This window comes from Mustela putorius, unplaced genomic scaffold (assembly GCF_011764305.1).
Source record: "Mustela putorius furo isolate JIRA1106 unplaced genomic scaffold, ASM1176430v1.1 tig00000083_pilon_pilon_pilon, whole genome shotgun sequence".
In the NCBI taxonomy this organism is placed as follows: Eukaryota; Metazoa; Chordata; class Mammalia; order Carnivora; family Mustelidae; genus Mustela; species Mustela putorius.
Window position 1 is genome coordinate 45,744,973 of NW_025421273.1, and position 25,432 is coordinate 45,770,404.

A 25,432-nucleotide genomic window follows, 5' to 3' on the forward strand; every position below is an offset into this window, starting at 1 on the left:
ATAGATAAGGAAGAAGCAAAACTTTCACTGTTTGCAGATGACATGATATATATAGAAAATCCTAAAGACTCCACCAAGAAACTACTAGAACTGATAAGTGAATTAAATCAAATCTCAAGATACAAAATCACCATACAGAAATCTGTTGCAGTTCTATATACTAATAACAAAGCAGCAGAAAGAGAAATTAAGAAAACCATCACATTTACATTTGTACCAAAAATAATAAAGTCTGTAGGAATAAACTTAGCCAAAGAGGTGAAAGACCCATACTCTGAAAACTGTAAAATACCGATGAAAGAAATTTAAGATGTAAAGAAATGGAAAGATATTCTATGCTCATGATCGGAAGAGCAAGTATTGTTAAAATGTCTGTATTACCCAAAGCAATCTACAGATTTAAATGCAGTCCCTATCAAAATACCAACATTTTTCACCAAATTAAAACAAAACCTAAAATTTTTGTGGAACAACAGAACACCCCAAATAGCCAAAACAATCTTGAAAAAGAAAACCTAAGCTGGTGGTATCACAATTCCAGGCTTTAAGTTATATTACAAAGCCATATTAATCAAAACAGTATGGAGCTGGCACAAAAATAGACACATAGATCAATGGAACAGATTAGAAAACCCAGAAATAAACCCACAATTATACAGTCAATTAATCTTCAACAAAGCAGGAAAGAATATCTAGTGGGAAAAAGTATCTTCCATAAATGGTGTTGGCAAAACTGGACAGCTACATGCAAAAGAATGAAACTAGACAACTTTCTTACAATGTACACAAAAATAAATGCAAAATGCATTAAAGACCTAAATATGATACCTGAAACCATAAAAATCCAGAAGAGAACAGAGGCAGTAATTTCTCTGACAAAGAATTGAGACTACATCAAAATAAAAAGCTTTTGCACAGTGAAGGAAGCAGTCTACAAGACTGAAAGGCAGTCTGTTGAGTGGGAGAAGATATTTGTAAATGACATTTCTGGTAAAAGGTTAGTCTCCAAAATATATAAAGAACTGATACAACTCCACACTCCCCAAAACAAAGAATCCAATTAAAAAATGGGCAGGAGACATAAACAGATATTTCTCCAAAGAAGATATGTAGATGGCCAGCAGACACATGAGAAGATGCTAAGCATCACTCCTTATCAGGGGAATGCAGATCAAAACTGCAGTGAGATACTACCTCACACCTGTCAGAATGGTTAACATCAAAAACACAAACACCATTGTGGACAAGGATGTGAAGAAAAAGGAATGCTTGTGTACTGGAGTGCAAACTGGTGTAGTCACTATGGAAGACAGCATGGCATTTCCTCAAAAAGTTAAAAATGGAATTACCTTATAATCCAGTAGTCGCACTGCTGTGTGTTATCCAAAAAATACAAGAACACGGGCATCTGGGTACCTCATTCCATTCGGTGTCTGCTTTCGTCTTAGGTCATGATCTCAGGACGCTGGGATCAAGCCTTGCATTGGGCTGCCTACTTGGCAGGGAGCTGCCTTCTCTCTCTCCTGATCCCTCTTCTTGTGCTCTCTCTGTGTTGAATAAAAAAAATAAAATCTTCAAAAAAAAAATACAAGACCACGAATTCAAAGGGATACATGCACCCCTCTGTTTACAGCAGCAGCATTTACAATAGCCAAGATACAGGAGCAGCCCAAGTGTCCATCAGTAGATGAATGATTAAGAAGTTGTGGGGGATATAAACATATATATTTGGGATATTATTTGCCATAAAAAGATTGCAGTCTTGCCATTTCCAACAACATGATTGTAGCTAGAGAGTATAAAATCAGTCAGAGAGAGACAAATACCATATGATTTCATTCATGTGTAGATTTTAAAAAACAAATGAGCAAAGGGGGGAAAGAGACACAAACTCAGAAACAGACTCTTAACTAATAGTTGAATAGTTGGATATGTAGTTGGCTGTATATGTAGTTGGATATATACCAGAAGGGAGGTGGGTGGGGGATGGGTGTAAGAGGTGATGGGGATTAAGGAGGGCACTTACGATGAACACTGGGTCATGTATGGAAGTGTTGACTCACTATATTGTATCCCTGAAATTAATGTAACCCTGTCTAATAACTCTACTAGAAGTAAAATAAAAACAATTTTATAAATTCAGCAAATGGTTGTCTCTGATGTTGGGAGAGACTGACTGAAAAGAGGTACAGGGGAATTTTCCGAGGTGATTGAAAAGTTCTGTGTCTTGATGGGAAAATATGTTACAAGGGTATTGATTTGCCAAACCTTTAAGAGCTGTATATTTAGGATTCTTGCATTTCATTGTGTGTGCATTTTACCACAAATTTAGAATTTCCATATGTGGAAATGTGATTACTGAGTGTATATTTTAAAATGTTAAGGAATTAGTATTAATATTTAAAAGTATGATAATAGTATTGTGTCTGAATTTCCTAAAATGCCTTCGAGTTTTAGTCATTCAGGTAGAATATTTAAAGATGAAATGGCATGAAGCTTCCAATTTACTTAAATATTCATGGGGGGTGTGGGTATGGATCAGAGAAAACAGATATGTTACATATTTACAATTATTAAAGCTAAGCAATGGATGAGTTGAATTTATTGAAATGTTCTGTTGGGTTTTTAAAAAATGTTTTACCCATCTCTCTGTAGGTTGACAGTTTCCATAATATAAAGTGCAAAAAAATGTGATGTAGATTGTAATAATCTTTTTTTAAGCACACACACACACCCCTCCCTGAAATCTGGCACAAATATCTTCACAAAAGCAACATTAAAAAACTGTTTACAAGTATGTATGAAGATAGTCTGAAATATCCATCAGACTCTTAAATGATTCCCTCTCCTGTTCTATTTGATTTCTTTACAATGAGAATGCTAGTGTTCTAACTAGAAAAACAAATTAATTTTTGTAATAGATCGAGCAGCAACAGAGGTAAGTAAGTGCTAAAGTCATGTGGTGTTGGTGCTTTGAGAATCCTTGGTAAATAGTTTGTCTTGATTAAAGTGGTCAGAATGGCTTTGATGAAAAAGATTTCAACGGGGCCTTACTGAGTAGATGGAAATTGTATTTCTTATGGTCTTTTGAAAACTATCTTAGGGGCCTTTGGATGGATCAGTTGGTTAAGCATCTGACTCTTGATTTTGTCATAGGTCATGGTCTCAGGGTTGTGAGATCGAGCCCCACATTGGGTTCTTCACTGGGCTTGGAGCTTATTAACAAAACAAAATAAAACTATTTTAGAAGTATAGTAATATTTTTAAAAATTAATTCTAAAGAACTCCTACAACCCCATAGTAAAAGTCCTATCTGATTAAAAAATGGGCAGAAGATATGAATAGATATTTTTCCAACTAAGACATAGAAGTGGCCAAAAAAGTACATGAAAAAGTGCTCAGCATCAGGGGGCACCTGGGTGGCTCAGTGGGTTTAAAAGTGCTCAGCATCACTAATCATCAAGGAAATGCAAATCAGAACCACAATGAGCTATCACCGTACACCAGTTAGAAGGACTTATCAAAAAGATAAGAAATAACAAGGGTTGGCAAGCATGTAGAGAGAAGGAAACCCTTGTATGCTATTGATGGGAATGTAAATTGGTACAGATGCTATGAAAAATAGTATGGCGGTTCATAAAAAAAAAATATTGAACTAGCAAATGATCCAGCAGTTCCACTTCTGGAATTCTCATCTAAAAGGAAACAAAACACTATGAAAAGATATCTGCACCCTCATGCTCAATGCAGAATTATTTACAACAGCCAAGACTTGGAAACAACCTAAATGTCGATTTTGATAGATGAATGGATTAAAAAAATGTATGTATGTGTACACACACATGCATGGATATTATTCAGCCATAAGAATAAAAAAAAGTCCATCCTGCCATGGATGGACTGTGAGGGCATTATGCTAAGTGAAATAAAGTCAGACAGAGATAGATACTGAATGATCTCATTTATATGTGGAATAAAATCAAAATACCCCCAACTGACAGAAACAGGTTGGTGGTTGCCAGAGACAGGGAGTAAGTAGGGGTGGGTGAGATGGGTGAATGTGGTCAAAAGGTACAAACTTTCAGTTACTAAAAAATTAATTTGTTTGAATATTTTTATAACTATAGTGTTTTTTTTCTTTACCTCTGAGAGACTAAACGACCTCAAGTTTTAGATTTGGACTGTGCCTCTAGTGATACCTAGGTTGGCAACTTCTGTGGCAGCTCATTTTTTAAAACTTTATTGCTAAATAATATGTAATACATCACTAATATTAATTGATAGGAACTTATTGAACACCTGAGTTTATAATGTAATATTTAGGAGAAATTAGACTTTGCTTTGTCTTCTGTAAGGAGGTCAAAACAACTAGAAAGATAGTCCAAGGTAACATTTAAGCAGTTGCATGATAGTATGATACTTAAGGAAAAATCAAAAAAGGAAAGGATAATCATGGAGGGGGAAGCATTTATAATACTTCTTAGCCAGTAGATATTAATACTCATGATGCTGCAAACCAAACAGATGTAGGTTATATTTATATAACTGATACGTATATATCTTTATATATATTAGTATGTATATTTATTTATGTATACACACACACATTGTAATTGTGCAGAAAAAGGTCTGAAATCTATCTCCTGCTACTCCTACCCCTGTGGGGAGTGAGGCGGACAGGATTAGGGATGTTCTGTGACATCTTATTTTTATAGGAAAAACTAACAAGTTTGGTCCACATTTCAGTTAATGAACAACTTGTTATCCTACACTTCATTGCATGGCCAACCTGAATATTAAGGACTTCAGAAATAATGAATACCCATTGGCTATTTTGTAAGCATTATAAACACATGCATATATATACACAGTGTGAATTAATGAATATTTCAATTTCATTTACAAGTTTAAAAGAATTCTGTGTTAATTTGCTCTCATTTCTTGGTTTGATTCACTGAAAAGCCATCATCTTGTAGGTAGTTTGTTTTTTTTTTAAAGATTTTATTTATTTATTTGACAGAGAGAGATCACAAGTAGGCAGAGAGTTAGGCAGAAAAGGGGAAGCAGGCTCCCTGCTGAGCAGAGAGCCAGATGCAGGGCTCGATCCCAGGACACTGAGATCATGACCTGAGCCGAAGGCAGAGGGTTTAACCCACTGAGCCACCCAGGCGCCCCTGGACCCATGGTCCCAGGGTCCTAGGATCGAGGCCTGCATCTGGCTCTCTGCTCAGCGGGGAGCCTGCTTCCCTTCCTCTCTGCCTACTTGTGATATCTTTCTGTCAAATAAATAAATAAAATAAATAAAAATCTTAAAAAAAAAAAAAAGAATAGAAAGGACTTGCTAGGAACAAGCATACTAATATCAGGAGTTTCCTGTGGATAACTCTTTTTTTTAACAAAAGATGCAATTGAGAAACCAAGTAAGGAAAGGAAGAAAAGATCGAGTCCAGGGAGGATGGAAGGAAGGAGAGAGAGGTGGTAACTAGAATCAAAGACATGTTGGTATTTTTGCCATATTTACTTTGTTTTTGTTTTTTTAAAGAAATAAAATCTTAGTTGTAATTAACCCTACATCTTTATTCCCTCTTTCTATGCCCCAATAATCACTGCTCTGTATATATTGATATGTGTACTTCCTTTGCATAGCTTTGAAGTGTTCGTAGAAATGTGTGTATCTGTATACAATGTATGGTATTTAAAATTTTAACTATCTTTTGTTTATTTAGCAATATGTTATTTTTCCTATAAAAATACCAGCTATCACCTACTATCCTAATCCTGCTTCTCTCCTCAGAGGTATAAACAGTTGAATGTGTATTCTTTTAGAACTTTTCCTATACCTTATATTATATGTTGTCTACAAAAACGACGTAAGTTTTTTTGTACTTTACACACTGTTCCTAAACTTGATTTTTTTTTTTCTTCCACTTTAATGGTATGTGTAGGAGCTTTTACCATGTCAGTACAGAAAGCTGTGTCTCCACTTCATTCTTTTAAACTGTTGGAGAAGTAACTGTGGTTTGGCACCACCATAATTTATTTTGCCATTCCTTATTGATGGATTTTTAGGTTTGCTTTCACATTTTTCTTCTTTATAAGCAATGGTGTTTTGAACCCCTCAGGGTTAATCTTTATTTCTCTAAGGTAAAGACTGAAAACCGGAATTGCTGGGCTGTTGTGTATGTGCGTGTGAAGTAGTTCTTTGCTTTTGTCAGATTGCACACTCCAGATTAGTTCTATTATACTCTCCATCTTGCTAATAATTATTTATCCTTTCTTCTTCTCCATAGGGTTTACTAGCAGTGGGCATCAGTAAGTCTGTTCAAACACCAGATCCTACTCATCCGTAAGGACATTGCCTTTATTTTATTTTATTTTATTTTATTTTATTTTATTTTATTTTTGGCAGCAAGTCATTGAAATACAAGCAGTTGAATTTTAGAAGTCTCCTGCAATTTGTATATCTGCATTTTTGTATTAAAGATTTGGTCATTTCTTTCACAATAGTATCTAAGATACAGGATTCAACCACAATGTCAAAATAAACTCAAGATATAATTTGAAACTTGTTTTTAAATTATGTTTTTGCTTTGTAACAGCATAGAGATCTTGTCCTCTTCATATTTGATAATTAAAAGCAAAACACATATATTAATCTTAGAGTTTTATTCTACATTTAGACTAAGAGGCACTGAATCTAAAATTTTAATGATAACCAGATGCCTGGGTTGCTCAGTCTGTTAAGCAGCTGCCTTCAGCTCAGGTTATGATCCCAGGGTCTTGGGATCAAATCCCACATTGGGCACGCTGCTCAGTGGAGCCTGCTTCTCCCTCTCCCTCTGCCTGCCACTCTGCCTAACTTGTGCTGTCTGTCAAATAAATAAAATCTTTAAAAAAATAAAAATAAAATTTTAGTGAAAACTTTTATGAAATTCATGTTTAATGTATTTTAATTCTATTGGGACTTAGTATTCTGCTAACATTTCAAAATTGTTTATTTGTAAAATGAGTATTCTTTTATATTGAGTCACATCAGTTATTTGAGATACATATATATATATATATATATTTTTTTTTTTTTACTAACATAACCCCTAATCCTTTTTTTTTTTTTTTAAAGATTTTAAAGATTTATTTTAAAGACAAGCAGGGGGAATAGGAGAGGGAGAAGCAGACTTCTCGCTGAGCAGGGAGCCTGATTCGGGGCTCTGTCCCAGGACCCTGGATCATGACCTGAGCCAAGGGCAGATGCCTAATGACTTACCCACCCAGGTGCTCCCATAATACTTTAGAATTCCTTGTGTATCATTTATTTAACAAGTTTCAGTAATAAAATTTGATCCACCTTAGGTCAAAATAATGTACTTTTATTTCTGTAAAGGAGTCTATTTCTGTGTTTTATATAAATGCCTTTTTTTGTTTGTTTTTTGGGGGTTGTTTTGGGAAAAATTTTATTTATTTATTTGACAGACAGAGATTACAGGCAGGCAATGAGGCAGGCAGAGAGGGGAGAGGCAGGCAGAGAGAGAGAGGAGGAAGCAGGCTCTCCACAGAGCAGAGAGCCCGATATGGGGCTCGATCCCCGGACCCTGGGATCATGACCTGAGCCAAAGGCAGAGGCTTTAACCCACTGAGCCACCCAGGCGCCCCTAAATGCCATTTTTTACTCAAAAACATGACACTACTTTTTAAATTTTATTTTTTTAAGAATTTATTTATTTGTCAGAGAGAGAGCAGAAGCCTGGAGATCTACAGGCAGAACAGGCAGAGGAGGCAGAGGAAGAAGCAGGCTCCCTGCTGAGCAAGGAGCCCAATGTGGGACTCCATCCCACATTCTGGGGTCATGACCTGAGCCAAAGGCAGACGCTTAACCAACTGAGCCACCTAGGCATCTCAAGACACTACTGTTTTTTTTATAAACAGTAGTGTATTTTGAATATCTTCGAACTATCAGTAAGCAATTACAGAGAACAACTAGTTTTCTTATCTACTTATTAACATCATTATAGTATTTTACTGTGTCAAGAAAAGAATTTTTTTCTGATTAGTTTTATACACCAAAATTTTAAAAACAGGATAAAATTTTACAGTTTTAGGTTGTGAAGATTTCTTTTTAAGGTGTTTTCAACAATCTGTTTAGTGCTGCTCAATAGAATTTTCTGTAGTGATGGAAGTATTTTATATCTCTCCAGTATGATAGTCAGTAGCTACATGTGGCTGTTGAGCATTTGAAATGTGGCTAGTGTAAAGAACTACATTTCAATTTTTATTGTTTAACTTTAATTTAAATAGCATTTTGTGGCTGATGACTAATATGGGATGATGAAGATCTACATAGTTAAAATTTTCAATAAGAACCTACAATTTTTTGAAAACATAGAGAAGGAAAGTAATAGAACTTAATTTAGATCTTAATTTACTTTAACTGAAATAAATATAAATATATATATCCTATTTTACTTTGAGGGAACATTTAGAGAAAGTAAGTTTTTCTAAATCAAGCAGTAGAACATTTTCACATCTATAAACAGAATTCCCTATGGCAAGATTACTACATATTTGCAAAAATAATTTTAAAAAGCAGTTTTAATTAAGACCTGTTGTTTAAATTTGCATCTGCCAGAAGGGTGCCACAGAGTTTGGCTTTGGGAGTAAATTTCCCAGGAAATATTTTTATTGATGAGTGATTGCTTTCCTCATAAAGTATGTCATGTTTTTGAGCTTCTTAAAACTCAGTATTTTATTGGTACATACAATAATAGAAGATAATACACATATTGACCAAAGATTCTTAAAAAATAAATGAGACTTTTAAAAAAAAAAACTTGCCATAAAAACACCCAGAAAACTGAAGCTCATAGTCCTAATAATAATAGTTAGAAGTTAATAGTGTGTTAAACTATTCAGAACCAGCCCCAGGTATCCAACATCTAATTATAGGCAAGAAGACCAAATGTTCAGTTAGAAACTGTATTACAGGGTAATTTAAATGTCATCCTCTCCATTAAGCACCTGAATGCATTTTTAAAAAGATTAATTTTATCAGTATTTGTGCATAATAGTAAATTGACTGTATTTAATCAAAACATACTATTGGAAAAGGGATTAGCAAATACCTGAATTCAGTCATATTCACTCTGTTTTTCTATATTTTCAAAGATCTTGCAGGTTTTTTTGCCTTTATATGTTATTTTCTGATTGAAGTTACATTTTAACTTTGATATACTTACATTTTAATATTAAATAATATAACTGATACACTTATTTTAATATAAAACCATAAACATCTTTATAAGAAATTTTTTATTTTCTTTTTCATTGGCTTATTTAACATATATTGTAAAATGATTTGTATTTCTTGTATACAATTTTTTTCTATTTTTCAGGTATGGATTTTCAAATATGCGCTATATTGCTTCGCTAATTAGTGGTGTTGGTATTTTCATGATGGGTGCAGGATTATCTTGGTACCACGGAATCATGGGATTGCTTAATCCTCAACCAATGGAATCCCTTCTATGGGTAATCTTTTTTCTGCCAGTTTTCAAGTAATATAAGTATGGGAGAATGCCTTTGTCATATTGATGTTAAAGAAAGGGACTAACATATGCCTTTTTGACTCTAATTAAGGGTTATGTGTCTGTAGTTGTGTTTTTTAGAACATGAGTACACATGACCTCTAAATTCATACGGTTCAATGATGTTGAACAAGAGTATCTCTACAGGTACAGGGGCACCTGACTGGCTTAGTTGGTGGAGTGTGCGACTATTGATCTCAGGGTTGGGGGTTCAAGCTCCACGTTGGGTATAGAGATTATGTAAAAATAAAATCTTAAAAAAAAAAAAAGAGTAACTCTTTATGTACAATCATTAAATACTGACTCCTGGCTTAAAATCTTGGGCAGTTCCATTAATTTCTTGTTATATTGAAGAACAAGAAGATCTCTGTTCATTTTTAGTCCCAAGAATCATCTGTCAGGATTTAAAACATCCAGTGCCACAAGATAGTCATAAGTTGGAATTGTTGTATTTAAAGATGTTTTTTCCACTCATGTAGGTAGGAAGCTTGTACTGGGGAAATGGGAGGATGGGAGCATGGTCACCTAGATTTTCCTAGCTAGGGCTTCTGCCCTTCTCTCTTACTCCTGAGCTTGCCTCTGGCAGCATCAAAGGTAGGGACAGAAGACAGAAAAGTACTACTTTACCGGCACCAGCATCATTTTGCATTGGTTTCCTCTGGCCTTTGTGGATGCTTAAAGCTGCTTTTTTCTCTCATTGGAGCCTTCCTGATAATTACCCTGTGTGGCCATTCTGACTCTAGCTCCTTTGACAAGCACAGATTGGTCATGTGACATCCCCTCTTAGCTTCTGCATCTTACGATGTAGTTCCAGACTCTTTCTGCTGAGGTTGCCTTGCATTTTCCAGAAGGCTCTTTGGGCAGTTGATCTCTTTTTAAGAGACTCTTACTCAGAGTTCTCCTTGGGCCCTGTGTGGTAAAACAGGCATCTTTATTACCCTCTCAGGGAGAGTGCAGTTTGTTTGTTTGTTTTTCAGATGTAATCATCTACTCTGTTGACACAATCTGTATCAGTAGACTTGTCAATAAATTTATTTTTATATGTGCATTAGGCATAGTTCACTGTATTCTCTTCTAAACACTAGGGACACACATCCAGCTTTCTGAACAATCTTAATGGCTTAATAGCTTTCTTCAAAGAATTCTTCACTTTTAGCCTTAACCTTAGCTCTTCCTCATGGGTAAGTGGTATGGAGCTAGGAGTTGTAAAATCGGGCTGGGCATTCTCTACGCAAAGCCTGAAGAGATGGTGTAGCACCTCATTTTGGAATGTGGGAGTACTTACACCCTCATTTGTTCTCAATTGGAATGAATCTCATTGAACATCTTTTCCTCCATTCTGAAAATGCTCAGCCGCTTTATAGATACCTCATTCTAATAGTATTCATCTGTATTACTTCACAGAGACTAAGTGGTTAATGAAAATTAGTTAAATTTTGAATTGCATATAAGTTTTAAACCTACTAGATGCTCAGGGTGCCTGGGTAGCTCAGCCACATAAGCATCTGACTCTTGATCTCAGCTCAGGTCTTGATCTCAGGGTCCTGAGTTTAAGCTTTGCGCTGGGCTCCATGGTAGGTGTGGAGCCTATTAAGAAAAAAAACTCTTAGAGGCTCTTCAGTCTTTTTGCAGCTAAATGAGGTTACATAAGACTATGACTTTCAGTTAATAAATTCAATGTACCATAGACCAGTTTATGTTTATTAAGTATTGAAATCTTTTGCTGGGATATGCTGTTTCCCTTTATTGGGTGATAAATGTGTCTTAAATCCTTTCAGGAAGGAGATAGGAGGATTAAAAAAATTATTGGGCAGTTAAGCTGTTCAAATTCTATTATAGGTTGGCAGTAACATTCAGTAGAGAGAGCCTAGAATTGAGACTGGAAAACCCATATTCTAGTTCTTACCCTGGTATCATTTCTATGTACTCAAGTGAATCACATAGCCCTAGGACATCTCAGTTTCCTTAACAGAATTATAAGAGTATTAGATGAGGCTCAGAATTTTCCAAACTTCTATTTCAGGGAAACCCAGGGTTCCAAAAAGATAATGCTGAAAATTCTACATATGTTTCGTTTGAATTTCATTGAAACTAAAAAATTCAAGTTGCTAGGTTGTCTCTTGGTTTAAAGCTTTTTTGCGATTCTTTATTTAATTCAAGTGTGTCCTGTTACTGCGTGGAAGATGATGTAATCCCAAATTGATTACTATTTATAACTGCTTATCTTTCTGAATCTGGATTGGTACTGGGCATCCAGACAAACTCCAGAACAGAAGTTACATAGTTATGTGTATGGATCTTTCTTTTTGAGTTTCAGAGAGGGAAGGATTATTTATTTATTTATATTTTATTGACATATAATGTATTATTTGCTTCAGGGGTACAGGTCTGTGAATCATCAGCCTTACACATTTCACAGCACTCACATAGCACATCCCCTCTCCGATGTCCATAACCCAGCCACCCTATCCCACCTCCCCTATACCCCCAGCAATCCTAGGTTTGTTTCCTGAGATTAAGGGTCTCTTATGGTTTGTGGGAATGGATCTTACTATATCCTGGTATCCATACCCCAGATTTCAAATGTTTGTGTTCATTTTGAACTTCAGAAAAATTTTTATACTAATTTTTTCATCTCTTATGTTATGATTTTAACTTAGGTCATGGTATAACATTCTGTAGAGTGGACAGATTACTCTTCTAAGCCTTAAAAAATGAGATGACCATCAGATTTTTAACTTTTATTTTTTTCCTTTTATGAAGATATACCATCTATTTCCTTGCCTTCATTTGAGCTGTCTCGCATCACGATTCTTATCTGGCTAGGATTTAAATTTGTGTTGCATTTTAAACATTATAAACTGTATGCATGAATCATTGTGATTCTCTAATGAAATATTAACTTACACCTTATTTTAATACTTATTTTCTAGGCATATTGTATTTTAGCGGGATCATTAGCATCTGAAGGAGGTATGTACTGTTATAGTATCTCTTTATTCTTAATTTAGTAATATATATTCAGCAGTTCATTTTTATAAATTGCTAAATTCCACTGATTAAAGAAAAACTATGGAAATAGGAATCTACTTCGAGGGAGTAAGTTCTTTGTATAATGTACTATGTTATTCCTCTAATGGATGTGGGCAAGGGAAAAGCTGTTATTTTGCTCTTGAGTATCTTAATCATAACCCTCAGAACATTTGGAATGGAGCCTAAAAACATACCTATATATTGAATTTTTAAAAATCATCTTTTAATGGGGCACCAGGGTAGCTCAGTCAGTTAAGCAGTTGCTTCCAGCTCAGGTTGTGATCTCAGGGTCCTGGGATTGAGCCCTGCATTGGGCTCCCTGCTTCGTGGGAAGTCGGGAAGTCTGCTTCTCTCTCTCCCTCTGCCTGTCCCCTGGCTTGTATTCTACTTTTCTTTCTCGCTCACTCTCACTCTCTCACAAATAAATAAAATTTTTTAAAACATAAAACCTTGGGAAGGTTTTAGTAATATTAATCATAGAAAGCTGACTCTTTGCAATAAAATATTTCCAGGTTTCTGCAGGTTTCAGCTGTAGCAAGTTTTATGACAGAGAAGTACTACATCATGTAGGAAACTGCCTGATTCATTGCTGTGTTCATAGTGTGCTTACTTCCCATACGTTGTCATTTCCAATCCTGTGTTCCCTTAATCTTTGACAGTCTGTAAAATGGTGATAACACCACTGTCTCAAAAGGTCAGAAGGATCAAAAGTGTGTTTAGTGTGGTGCCTGCAACTAGTGCTGTCCAATAAATTAAGGTCATTAAGGTGGTGGTAATGATATTTAAATTATTACGGTTTAGAAATATGGGATTCCTTTCGTTTTAACAATAATTGGAATCTTGATAGTGACTAGTTAATATAGAACTTTCCTTTATTGACAACCCTGGCGTTTATTTAAAGTGTTGTACCCATTTATTTTGAGATGCCGTCTTTAAAATTTGGAGGCATGCAGTTTTTTTCTTGCTGATATGAATGCTTTTCTTTCAGCAACACTTCTTGTTGCTGTAAATGAACTTCGTAGGAGTGCTCGGGCCAAAGGAATGTCATTTTATAAATATGGTATGTATGTTAGAAGCCAGGTGCTTTACTTCATCTCCTTTATTTTCTAAAATTGCCCAGTACTATTGCTTTTTCCTTATAGGGGTGTACAAAATATATCTTGATGTCTTCTCTGTGTGGCTCTTACATTATATATCATCTCTTTTAAAAAGAGAAATGTAATGTGATAGGAACATGAATACTTTATATTTGGATTTTAACTGAAGTGACCTACAGTTTTTCTATACATCTTTTTATAACCAGAGAAAGTAATTTGACTTTAAATTTCAGTTACTGTCAGCATTTAAACCAATAAATTATGTTTACATTGAACAGGGTTTTTAAAATCAGGATCTCATACATTTTTTAATCTTAATTTTTATCTTAATTTGAGATAGATACTTATTAAAATGTTACATGATAGTATCAGATTGGGATTTCAGAAAGTTTCTTTTCTTGTCTCTACCCCAATGATTAAGTAATGGAAAGTCGTGATCCTAGTACAAATGTTATATTACTGGAGGATACTGCAGCGGTCTTGGGAGTGACCATAGCAGCTACGTGTATGGGCCTTACTTCTATAACAGGTAAATATTTCTTAAGTTACAGGTGATTTATTTGTACTACTTAAATAATTCTCTAATATGTGTGTATTTTCTTTTATATCATTGAATAACTTTAAACCAATAGATGGTTAAACGCTAATTCCACGCTGATCCTGTATTTGTATAAGACAGATAAGACGATAAAAGCCTTCAGAGTTCTCTCTCAGAAATAAAGAAGGCTGTTGTTAGAGCATTTCTCTAATGTGCTAAACCTTTGCCTTAATAAATTATGCAGCTACTCTGAGCCTAATAAGTATTGATAATATTTGGCCTAGTGACCTTGAAGGTTTATTAATATGTGGGAGAGAACTTTATAAACCCTAAAATTGTAAATAAATATATATTGTAGCTCTTCTTCACTTGTCTTCCACTGTTAGTGCCAATAATAACTGCTGTTGCTTTCGTGTTTCCCAGACTCTCTAGTTGATTTTATCCTCATTTTGGTAGCTAGTTAATTTGCAGAACAATTCAATACAAGCCAGTGAGAAGACAGAGAAATCATTTTTATTTTCTAAAACAAAAGAACCATGTAGTATGAAAAGATTCCATTTCTGAGGATGGAACTCTCTTGGAATGGAACTTCTTCCATGCTTATCCGTTTGTCTTTGCACGTTTGAAGTAATTGTAGGTGATGAGCTTCCACAGTTCTGCATGTTTCTTAAAATACCTGAAATATGGATGAGTCTTACTCATTTCAAATGTACATCTCAAGACTAAACCAGCGTTCTCTGATATTCACTGTGATCCAGAATATTTCTAAAAGTTCTGAGTGTTTTTCTGGTTGACCTTACCATTTTAGACATTTCTTAGACAGATTATCACCTAGCAAAATCTTAGGCTTAAGGAAAGTGTCACTTGATGATAAGTCATCTATTAATAGATTATTTTCCTTTGGATAATAATAAAAGTAGTCAAATCAAACTTACATAAGTTTTTGTTTTGAGAGTTTTACATTGTTTTAATTAGTTAAATTAATTCATTTAAATTAAATAACATGCCAAGAAATAAATACTTTCCCACTAATATTTCTGTTTTCTATAGGATTATTTATACATGTATATTTTTAAATAATAATTAGGGAAATTTGGATTTTTAAAGAATAGTATTTGATTTTGAACTCTAATTACAAGCCTCCTAGTGGATTATATTTTACAAATGGATCATTTTTTTCTTCTTTTTTTAAAATTTTTAATTTTTTATTAACATATAATGTATTTTTAGCCCCAGGAGTGCAGATCTGTGAATCACCAGGTTTACACACTTCACAGCACTCACCATAGCACATACCCTCCCCAATGTCCATCGCCCACCAGCCTCCCCTCCCTTCCTCTCTTCTGCAACCCTGTTTGTTTGGTGAGATTAAGAGTCTCTTGTGGTTTGTCTCCCTCCCGATCCCATCTTGTTTCATTTTTTCCCTCCCTACCCGCCAAACCCCAATGTTGCCTCTCAAATTCCTCAAATCTGGGAGATCATATGATAATTGTCTTTCTCTGATTAACACCCTGTAGTCAACTGGATCATTTTTAATACCTTAGCACAGATTAGTTTTTTTACTTTTTCAGTGTTATAGTCTAAGTGTTACTAAAACTAGTATGCAAATTGTCTTCTTTTTTTAGTAAAATGTATGTTCTATCAGGCATTAAGAGAGTTAAATTTAGTACTGACATTTGATCTTTGGGATAAAAAGACTTAATTATAAAAGCCTTGTATGTAAAATTTATTATAAAAATTTAAAATATATTTATGGATGTCTGTTTTGTAAATACAAACCCACACATTCATAGATAATAAATCAACTCTTCTCACTGGTTCTGGGAGAGAATTAAGACCTAACAACGTAAGGCAAAGTTTAGAATCACCTGGAGGGCTTGGGAAGACCAAGAATGTTGGTCCCAACTCTGGACTTTCTGACTCAGAAAGTCTTAGGTGAGGCCTAAGAACTTCATTTTTAGCAAGTTCTCAAGCGATGCTGTTGCAGCTGCTGGTAAATAGCTGTACTTTGAGGACTACTGCTCTAATTTATCTGTAGCATGCAATAAATTAACTTCTCCCCTTTGTATCTGGAATGCTACTAGCTATGTAACATCCTTGGTTAAATGAAAAGAGAGATCCAGATCATTTTTTGTATGGCTTCATTCTCTCACAGACTCTTGAGAAGAATAAGAGACAAAAAGTGGTCCCTTTTCAGCTGTTGATCTCACAGTGTTGCCAGCGTGGGACAGGAAAAGTGCTACTGATACATTAAAAAGAAATGGATTTTGTTATATTAGTAGTATGTATATGATGTCTCTAAAATGCTCTGAACCCTCACTCATGTAATGACCATATGCAAGAATTAGATCTTGAATAATTAAACCACATAATACGCCTGTGTATTGTGAAGCGTATGTAGCATCCCCATTTTGTAGTATAGTAAACTTATTAGGAGAAAGTCATTAAAGGAATTAGGAATGTATCTCAGGTCCTTTGTTTTACTAATTCTGGTTCTTTACTGACTAAAGCTTATTGAAACAATAGAAAATGTGAATTTACTGACTTCTCCTGTCCTTTATTTAGGTAATCCTCTGTATGACAGCCTAGGTTCTTTGGGTGTGGGCACGTTATTAGGCATGGTCTCAGCATTCCTCATCTACACCAACACGGAAGCGCTCTTAGGGCGATCCATCCAGCCAGAACAAGTACAGCGGCTTACTGAACTCCTGGAGAACGACCCATCAGTAAGGTCAGCTTATTCCAGTGATGCTGCTAAGGTTTCCAAAACATACTAAGAAATAGAAATGCTTGGCTTTTAAAAACTTCCAGAAGGGTTTGTGTCTCCCTAACTTTTAGATAGAACTTTTTAATCTATGACTTTTCAGACTTGTAACCTTAAAAGAAAATAAGTGAAAACATTTAGGAAGCTCCCTGTTTTCTTTTAAATTCTGTATATCTTTAACTTTTAAAATAAGGAACAGTTAGATAATGTAGTGGGAACAGAAGTTTACAAGCGATTGTCTCCTTAATGTAGAACCACTGTCGTGGAACCTTTGTATTTACTCTTGCCTCGTATTTGTATTATAATTACAAATTGCTATATTAAATTTAAGAAGATTTTTACTCAACGGGGAAGTGATTATCAAATTGAATATAAGTTATACTCCTTTTGAAAATAGACGTTTTGTTTTAGCTCATTTTACAAGTTTTTCTTTACAATCTTTATCTTTTAAATGATGTAAAAATGAAGAACTGAAGGAGGATCTGGCTGGCTTAGTCAGTAGAGCATGCAGCTCTTGATCTCAGAGTTGTAAGTTCCAGCCCCACCTTGGGGGGGAAAAAATGAAGAACTGAAGACTTAGGAGATAACAGAATCAGAGTTCTAATTAGTACTTTATAGGAAATTCAAGTTTCAGAGTGACATGGAGGGAATAATCCTTTAAAATCCCAATTTTCTACTAGCTACATATGTGTTAAACTTTAAAAGAATGTATTTTTCTTCTGTGTTATAACCAGATTTTTTTTTTTTAAGATTATTTATCTGAGAGAGAGAAAACACAAATTGGGGAGGGGCAGAGGGAAAGAATCTCAGGCAGACTCCCCTCCAAGCATAGAGCCCAGACACGGGGCTTGATCCCACAACCATGAGATCATGACTTGAACACCTAACAGACTTGAGCCACCCAGGTACCCCTTAAAACCAGAATCTTTAAGTCTTTGAAGAATGACCTGTATATCCAAATCAGTAAAACAAATGAGTAAAATAATACTAGATTTATATTCTAAGCCCTATATTTTTAATCTGGAAAAGTAGTTACCATGTTAGATTAGACTAGAAGTTGAGTATTCTTAGAATTAGTATTAGGCTTAGTACTTGATTAATCCATGTTAATATCCTTTTCCCCGCATTGGGCTCTCTGCTCAGCAGGGAGCCTGCTTCCTGCTCTCTCTCTGCCTGCCTCTCTGCCTACTTGTGATCGCTCTCTGTCAAATAAATAAATAAAATCTGAAAAAAAAATAGGCTTTTACAGTTATGAATTTCCCTCTGAACATTATTTTATACTGTATTAGTCCAATAATGAAATTCATAATATTTTGTTAGGATTGAGGTAGATAAGCTTTTTAAAAATGAAAAAATTATATAGCTTCTTGCCTATCTGGACAAGTTTTGATTCATTGGGTATATATAACTTTGTAAGTATTAAATCATTCATACTTTAATCATTGATAAAGATGCTTTTTTATTTCTGTCTAAAGAATTTTAGACTCACTATTTACTGATTTGCTCAGGATCACTCAGAAATTAGGGTCAAATGTTTTGAGTATTTGAAGCTCATTTAGGCATGTTTTCCTATAGCTTTCTATATCACTAGGATTCAGAGTATTTTGTTATTTTATATATACCATAAAGAAAAGATGTTAATAGTGGTTATCATAGAAAGAAAAGAATTTCTCAACAGTTTTCTAAGGAAGATTCATTACTGAGGGCTAGGGAAGAAGGGATGAAAAGTAGTTACAACACTAGGACATTTCTGGGAGGCATAGTATAATGGAGCATTGAGTATGGGTGTCTGAAGATCTGGAGGTGAGTCCTGCATCTGCTGTTAACTAGCTAAATTACCTTAGGCAAGTCACTTAGGCCCCTCTAGGGCTATTTTATAATCTGTAAGGTAAATTTATCTACTTCCCTGAATTCCATTCATTAAATGCCTGCCATGTAGTTGCTACCATATTAAACATTGTGTGTATGTGTTGGCTCATTATTCCCCATATCAGATCCATCACTAACCTCATTCTAATAGAGTGCTTCACTATTGTATGAAGACTTCTAAAGAAGCTTTGAAGAAAAGGAATTATGAGACAAAATTACAACATTGTAGAAAAGCAATTTAGAGTTCATTTTTTTAATCCACAAACTATGCAATTCATGTAAATACAGGCCATAGAATAATATTTTTTAAGTTTGCGTCTTTGTATGGCATTACACACAAATAGCTAAATGGACATTTGGGAATTTATAGATGGCACTTAATGGTGAATACTCTGAAAGCCATCTTGGTCCATCACTGATGGAAAAAAATAAGAATTCTGTACTTTGTGCCATTAAAATGTATATGTGTGCATATATGAATTTGTATGCATTGTTATTCATTGCAGGGCAATTCATGACGTTAAAGCCACAGATCTGGGATTAGGGAAAGTAAGATTTAAGGCAGAAGTAGATTTTGATGGACGAGTTGTTACAAGATCGTATTTGGAAAAGCAAGATTTTGACCAAATGTTACAGGTAAGTTTATGTATTTATTGTTTTCTTGTCAAAGTTAGAAAAATTACTTTAAAAAAAAAAAAAAGATTTTATTTATTTATTTGACAGAGAGATGACAAGCAGGCAGAGAGGCAGGCAGAGAGAGAGAGAGGAGGAAGCAGGCTCCCTGCTGAGCAGAGAGCCCGACGTGGGACTCGATCCCAGGATCCCGAGATCATGACCTGAGCTGAAGGCAGTGGCTTAATCCACTGAGCCACCCAGGCGCCCCAGAAAAATTACTTTTTAAGTAAACAAAATAAAACTTTTACAGGTCTTAAAGTTACTTCTGCTTTCAACTTCTTAGGGTTCCAAAATCTGACAGCCATTTTATTTGCTCTAGAGTGGGTCTGAGGAGACAGCAGCGGAGCAAAGTACTATTCAAGTGCTTGTCATAGGCTAGGCGTTTTACATATGTTTTCTAGTATACTCTCAACAACTCTGTGAGGTAAAGAAATAATACTCAGTTTTATATGTAGGCAAATTAAGACACAGAAGGATTAAGTAACTTGTCTAAAATTGCAGAGCCATAATATGGAGTCAGATGTGAATGTAGAGCTCTGTGATTCTACATCCCATGCTTTTATATTAAGAATTAAATTTAAAAGAGAATTGAGAGGATAATATAATGAACAGTGCAAAGTTCATTTTATATTACCACTTGCCTTTATCAAATCTTAACATTTTATTCTACTGTGTTTGCTTAGGATCTTCAAAAAAGAAATGAATTGTTATAAAAACAGGTGAAGACCTTGTTTTCTCCTTCTAGATCTATTCTTCTTCCTCCATCCCTAGAACTAAAAATTGTCTTGAATTTAGTAGTCATTTCCATTCAGTTTTTATACTTTTCAACAGATTTTTCTTAGCACTCTAAGTATATAGTAACATTTTGAATATTTCAAAATTGATATAAATGATATCATACCATCTGATTCTGATTTCCTCTATAGTTTGCTTAACAGCATGGTTTTGAGGGGCACCTGGGTGGCTCAGTCTTTAAGCCTCTGCCTTTGGCGTCCTGGGATGAGCCCTGCGTCTGGCTCCCTGCTGGTCAGGAAGCCTCCTTCTCCCTCCCACTCCCCCTGCTTGTGTTCCCTCGCTCATTGTATCTCTCTGTGTCAAATAGCTAAATCTTAAAAAAAAAAAAAAAAAAACACAACTCAGCATGGTTTTGAAATTCCTTCATATTATTGTATATGTATACACATACACACACATACACACACACAAGTCTAGTTCATTTATTTTTTTTTGTTCATTTATTTTAATTTCTATGTGATATTCTATGAATATAGTGCAGTTTATTTATCCAGTCTTCATTTGATGCATATTTATTTCCACAATGGCATTCTCTTATGTTTTCTGTTCAGACATGTAAGAATTTCTTTAGGATACTGTACAGCTAGATTTGAAATAGTTGGGCTAGACTTGGCGCATCTGGGCGGCTCATTTGGTTAAATGTCAGCTCTTAATTTTGGCTCAGGTCTTCATCTCATGTTGGGCTCCATGCTGGGTGTGCTTACTTAAAAACAGAACAAAACAAACTTACTTTCATCTTCCCTAGGTGGCAGATTGTGCTCCAAATTGTGTCAATTTAATTTCCACCATCAGTACATCAAAGTTTCTGTTGCTTCCATTCTTACTAGATGGTATTATACTGACAGTTTTAAATTTTTGTCATTATGATAGATATGAAACTGATGATTTATATGTAATTATAATTTCTGTCCCCCCCTCGTAGTAACAGTGAGGTTATTAAACATTTAAATTTATTGACCATTGGGATTTCCTATACTGCTTGTTTTTTTAGTTAATTTCTTATTCTGAAAAATTAATAAACATTTTCTTTTTAATATGCTGGACACTGATCCTTCCTCGGTTGTGAAATGCAAATAGCTTTTTTTTTTTTTTAAGATTTTATTTATTTATTTGACAGAGTGAGAGATCACAAGTAGGCAAAGAGGCAGGCAGAGAGAGAGGAGGAAGCAGGCTTCCTGCTGAGCAGAAAGCCCAATGCAGGGCTTGATCCCAGGACCCTGAGATCATGACCTGAGCCGAAGGCAGAGGCTTTAACCCACTGAGCCACCCACGCGCCCCATGAAATGCAAATATCTTTTACTGTGTGGTTAACCATTTCACTTTGTTATTGGACAGAAGGTTTATTGTGTTTTTTAAAATTTACAATCTTTTTCTTTAGGCTTTTAATTATCTTGCTTGAGAAATACTTCTTTATTCCAGTATCATAAAAATATTCCTTTTTCTTCTAAATGTTTTGTGGTTTGTTTTCTACCCTTAGTTTTCGAATTCGCTTAGAATTATTTTTTTGTTTAATGATCTGAGATAGAGGTTTAATCTTTTTTTCCTATAGAAAAAGAATTGTCCTTGCACTGTTTATTGAAGAATAGTCTGTTCTTTTCCCACTAATTTTGTAATGCTATCTTTGTGAAGTATTATACTTAATTTTTTGTTGAATTAAATTTTTTTGGAACTAGGTGGTTCATCACCTTCAGCGTGAAAGTTTTTTGCTAAATTTAATGGTGTTTGTTAAAATTTTTTAAAGAACTCATCGGTATACTAATACGATTTTTTAAAAAGTTATTTTGTTTTCCTGTTGTTTTCTTTATAGGAAATTCAAGAAGTGAAAACTCCTGAAGAACTAGAGACCTTTATGCTTAAACATGGAGAAAACATTATTGATACTTTAGGAGCTGAAGTAGATAGACTTGAGAAAGAACTAAAAGTAAGATGTAATCATAATAATCATAATGCTGACTCTTAAGTACTTACTCTGTGTCAGAACACTGTGCTGATTGTATCATATGTGTACTTCTCTCAGTAACCTCATGGTTTGTGGTTGTGAACAAGAAAAATCACTGGGTTCAAGGAAGTTGGGTAATTTACTCAAGGAAGTAGGGAATTGGGCATTTATTGGTCAGTTCCAGATTCTGTACTTTCAACCACTATTCGATAGTGCCTGCTTAGTTTCTAAAGTAGCTAAAGGTTTTATGTTTGTTCTGAAATAAAAAGCATTTTGAAAGTTTCTAGAGAAATGGAAACTAGATTCTCTTCAAAAGTTTGAAAAAACAGAATGTGACCTTGAATATCCACAATCTTCCTTTTACTCCATCTGTCATTATTTTATATTTTCTTTTTGCTTCTGTTCCATTGGAGATCATTACAACCTATTGGTTTTTTACTGAAATATTACCTGATAAGACTATCTTTAAAACTCTCAGTATTCTCAAATTGTCATTTATTGACTCTTGAGTTCAAGTTATTGGAAAAAATAAAACTTATAAATGATCTTGAACATACATAGCTTGTTGAAGGCAGTGCATTTTCTTCAGCTGCTGTTGACCATTCTTCAGGTTTGTTAAACACTGAAGGCAAATAACAAAAATTGAAGGGCAGCATTTCTGTCACTACTTACTATTTTTTCTTTTAGACTCTAGTTACCAGAGTAATAGAAGCACTTCAAATAATATGATTGTGTTTATGTTAATATAATAGTTTACAACATGATTCTCAAGTTTGTAGATGAGCAGTTCTCAAATATTTTCATCTTTAAGATTCTTTATATTCTTAAAAATTATTCAGGACCCAGAGAGCTTTTATTGATTTGAATTAATATTTATTGATGTTTATTAAATCATAAATTAAAATTGAGAGCTCTAAAAATATTCATTTAAAAAACCATAATAAACTGGGGCGCCTTGGTGACTCAGTGGGTTAAAGCCTCTGCCTTTAGCTCAGGTCATAATCCCATTGTTTTGGTTGAAGAATAAGAAGAAAAGGGAAAAGGGAAGAATCTTTAAAAGTATTCTTAATGTGTTTTCAGATAATTGTGATACTCTTTTTGGATATGATACCAATACCTGACAACTCTTAGCCTCTTGAAGCTTAGTTGCAATGTGGAATCCTCAACTGTATCAGAGAAGTTTCACATACTGTTTGTGAAGTTAGGGGGCACAGTCCACAAGATTACCCTAATTTCTGACACCAGTTGCAAATTTCAAGGGGTTCCTCATGTCACCCTCAGGTTTGATAATTCATGAAAAGGACACAAAACTTACTGAATGCTTTTATTTATTTATTTATTTTTAAAGATTATTTATTTGAGAGAAGGAGAGAGAGCATGGCCAGGAGAGGGAGAGAGAATCCCAAGCAGACTCTACACTGAGTGGGGAGCCCAACTCAAGGCTTGATCTCAGCACGCTCAGGTCATGACCTGAACTGAAATAAGAATCGAGTGCTTAACTGACTGCACTGCCCAGACACCCCCACTGAATGCCTTTAGACTCATGGTTATGATTTAATACAGTGAAAGGACACAGATTAAAACTAGCCAAGGGAAGAGATACATAAGACAGCGTTCTAAACACAGAGTTTCAGTTGTCCTCTCCCCATGGAGTCATGGACAGTGTTATTTTCTGACAATGATGTGTGACAGTTTGCACAGAGTATTGTCAACCAGGGAAGCTTAACCGAGCCTTGGTGTCCAGAGATTTTACTGGGGCTCCTTTGTTGACTGCTTGGCTGGTCAACCTTTCATCTCTGGCCACTGCAAGGAAAAGCCCGCATTTTTTGTCTCCAGTCCCTTGTGGATATAGAACATATACTGTGTGGCCAAAGATAAAGACAAAATTAATCAGGGCATTCCAAGGGCCTAGAGATCACCTCCCATAGCCAAGGGCCAAAGCCAGATGTCTCTCTAGGTATGATTAATTATCTGCTATACACTATTACTTTAAAATCTATTAGTCTGTCTTTGTACTTTGAATCTTTTAACCCATGCATGATTCTGGAATGTTATGAATTGGCCAGTTAGAAATACTGATTCACTGAATTTGTACATATCTTTCAAATGGTGATATATTTCTAAGTATTGGGAAGCTGTCGGGGTCGTAGTGGTAAGATAGAAGTTTTTCAGTATTCTGATTTTCATTAGAAACCTTGCATTTTACCATTAGCAACAAATATTATTGTTTTCCTTGAAGTAACAAATTTATTTTGTTCACTTTTAAAGAAGATCTCTGCCAAATACCCAAATTTGAATAATCATAGTTTGTTAGTTTTTCTTTCAAGTAAAACTGGGTTTTAGATAAGCTCACCTTTTTTTTTTTTTAAAGTAGGCTCCATGTTCAGTGTGGGGCTTGAACTCTTAAACCCTGAAATCAGGAGTTACGTACTCCACCAACTGAATCACCCAGGCGCCCCTAAATGGTGTTTAGATTAAAAAGCATCTCCCTCAACCCATAATTCAAGCAGTCACAGAGGCGCTTTTCCTTGTGAGACTTCAGAAGCAGAGGGGCTTTCGAAACACTTTCCATTTTGTCATGGAATATCTTATTTATTTTTTAAAGATTATATTTATTTGTTTGAGAACAAGAGTGCATGAGCAAGTGCAAGTGTGGGGAGGAGCAGAAGGGGAGGGAGAGGGAAAGAATCTCAAGCCGACTGTGCTGAATGCAGGGCCCACCAAAGGTGGATCCCCCAGCCCCAGAGTCACCCCCTGAGCCTCACCACCCAAGTTGAAACCAAGTCGGTGGCTCAACCAACTGGGCCATCCAGGTGATGCTTCACAGACCATTTTAAAAAATATTCTCAAGGGTTGAGGTTTAGTAAACCAATGTTTTTACTACTTTATGAAGGGTATTTACTTTTTCATTAAGGACATTTTGGTTTTTTTATTTTATTTTATTTTAAAGATTTTATTTATTTATTTGTCAGAAAGAGAGAGAGAGAAAGCACACAAGCAGGCAGAGAGGCAGGCAGAGGTGGAGAGAGAGGCAGGCTCCCCACTGAGCAAGGAGCCAGATGTGGGACTCGAGCCCAGGACCCTGGGATCATGACCCGAGCCGAAGGCAGCAGCTTAACCCACTGAGCCACCCAGGCGCCCCAC

General features: G+C 35.1%; 1 protein-coding gene across 2 annotated transcripts in view; it reads left to right on the top strand.

Moving 5' to 3' along the window:
- The window catches only part of SLC30A9 (solute carrier family 30 member 9), an 88,624-nt gene that overhangs the window by 54,380 nt on the left and 8,812 nt on the right, over positions 1-25,432 (top strand). For both annotated transcript variants that reach the window (XM_004764078.3, XM_004764076.3), the window contains 8 exons: positions 6,291-6,346; positions 9,387-9,522; positions 12,512-12,551; positions 13,600-13,671; positions 14,130-14,237; positions 16,812-16,977; positions 19,386-19,515; positions 22,157-22,270. In XM_004764078.3, coding sequence (XP_004764135.1) covers positions 6,291-6,346; positions 9,387-9,522; positions 12,512-12,551; positions 13,600-13,671; positions 14,130-14,237; positions 16,812-16,977; positions 19,386-19,515; positions 22,157-22,270 — 822 coding nt within the window. The remainder of the gene's footprint in view (positions 1-6,290; positions 6,347-9,386; positions 9,523-12,511; positions 12,552-13,599; positions 13,672-14,129; positions 14,238-16,811; positions 16,978-19,385; positions 19,516-22,156; positions 22,271-25,432) is intronic.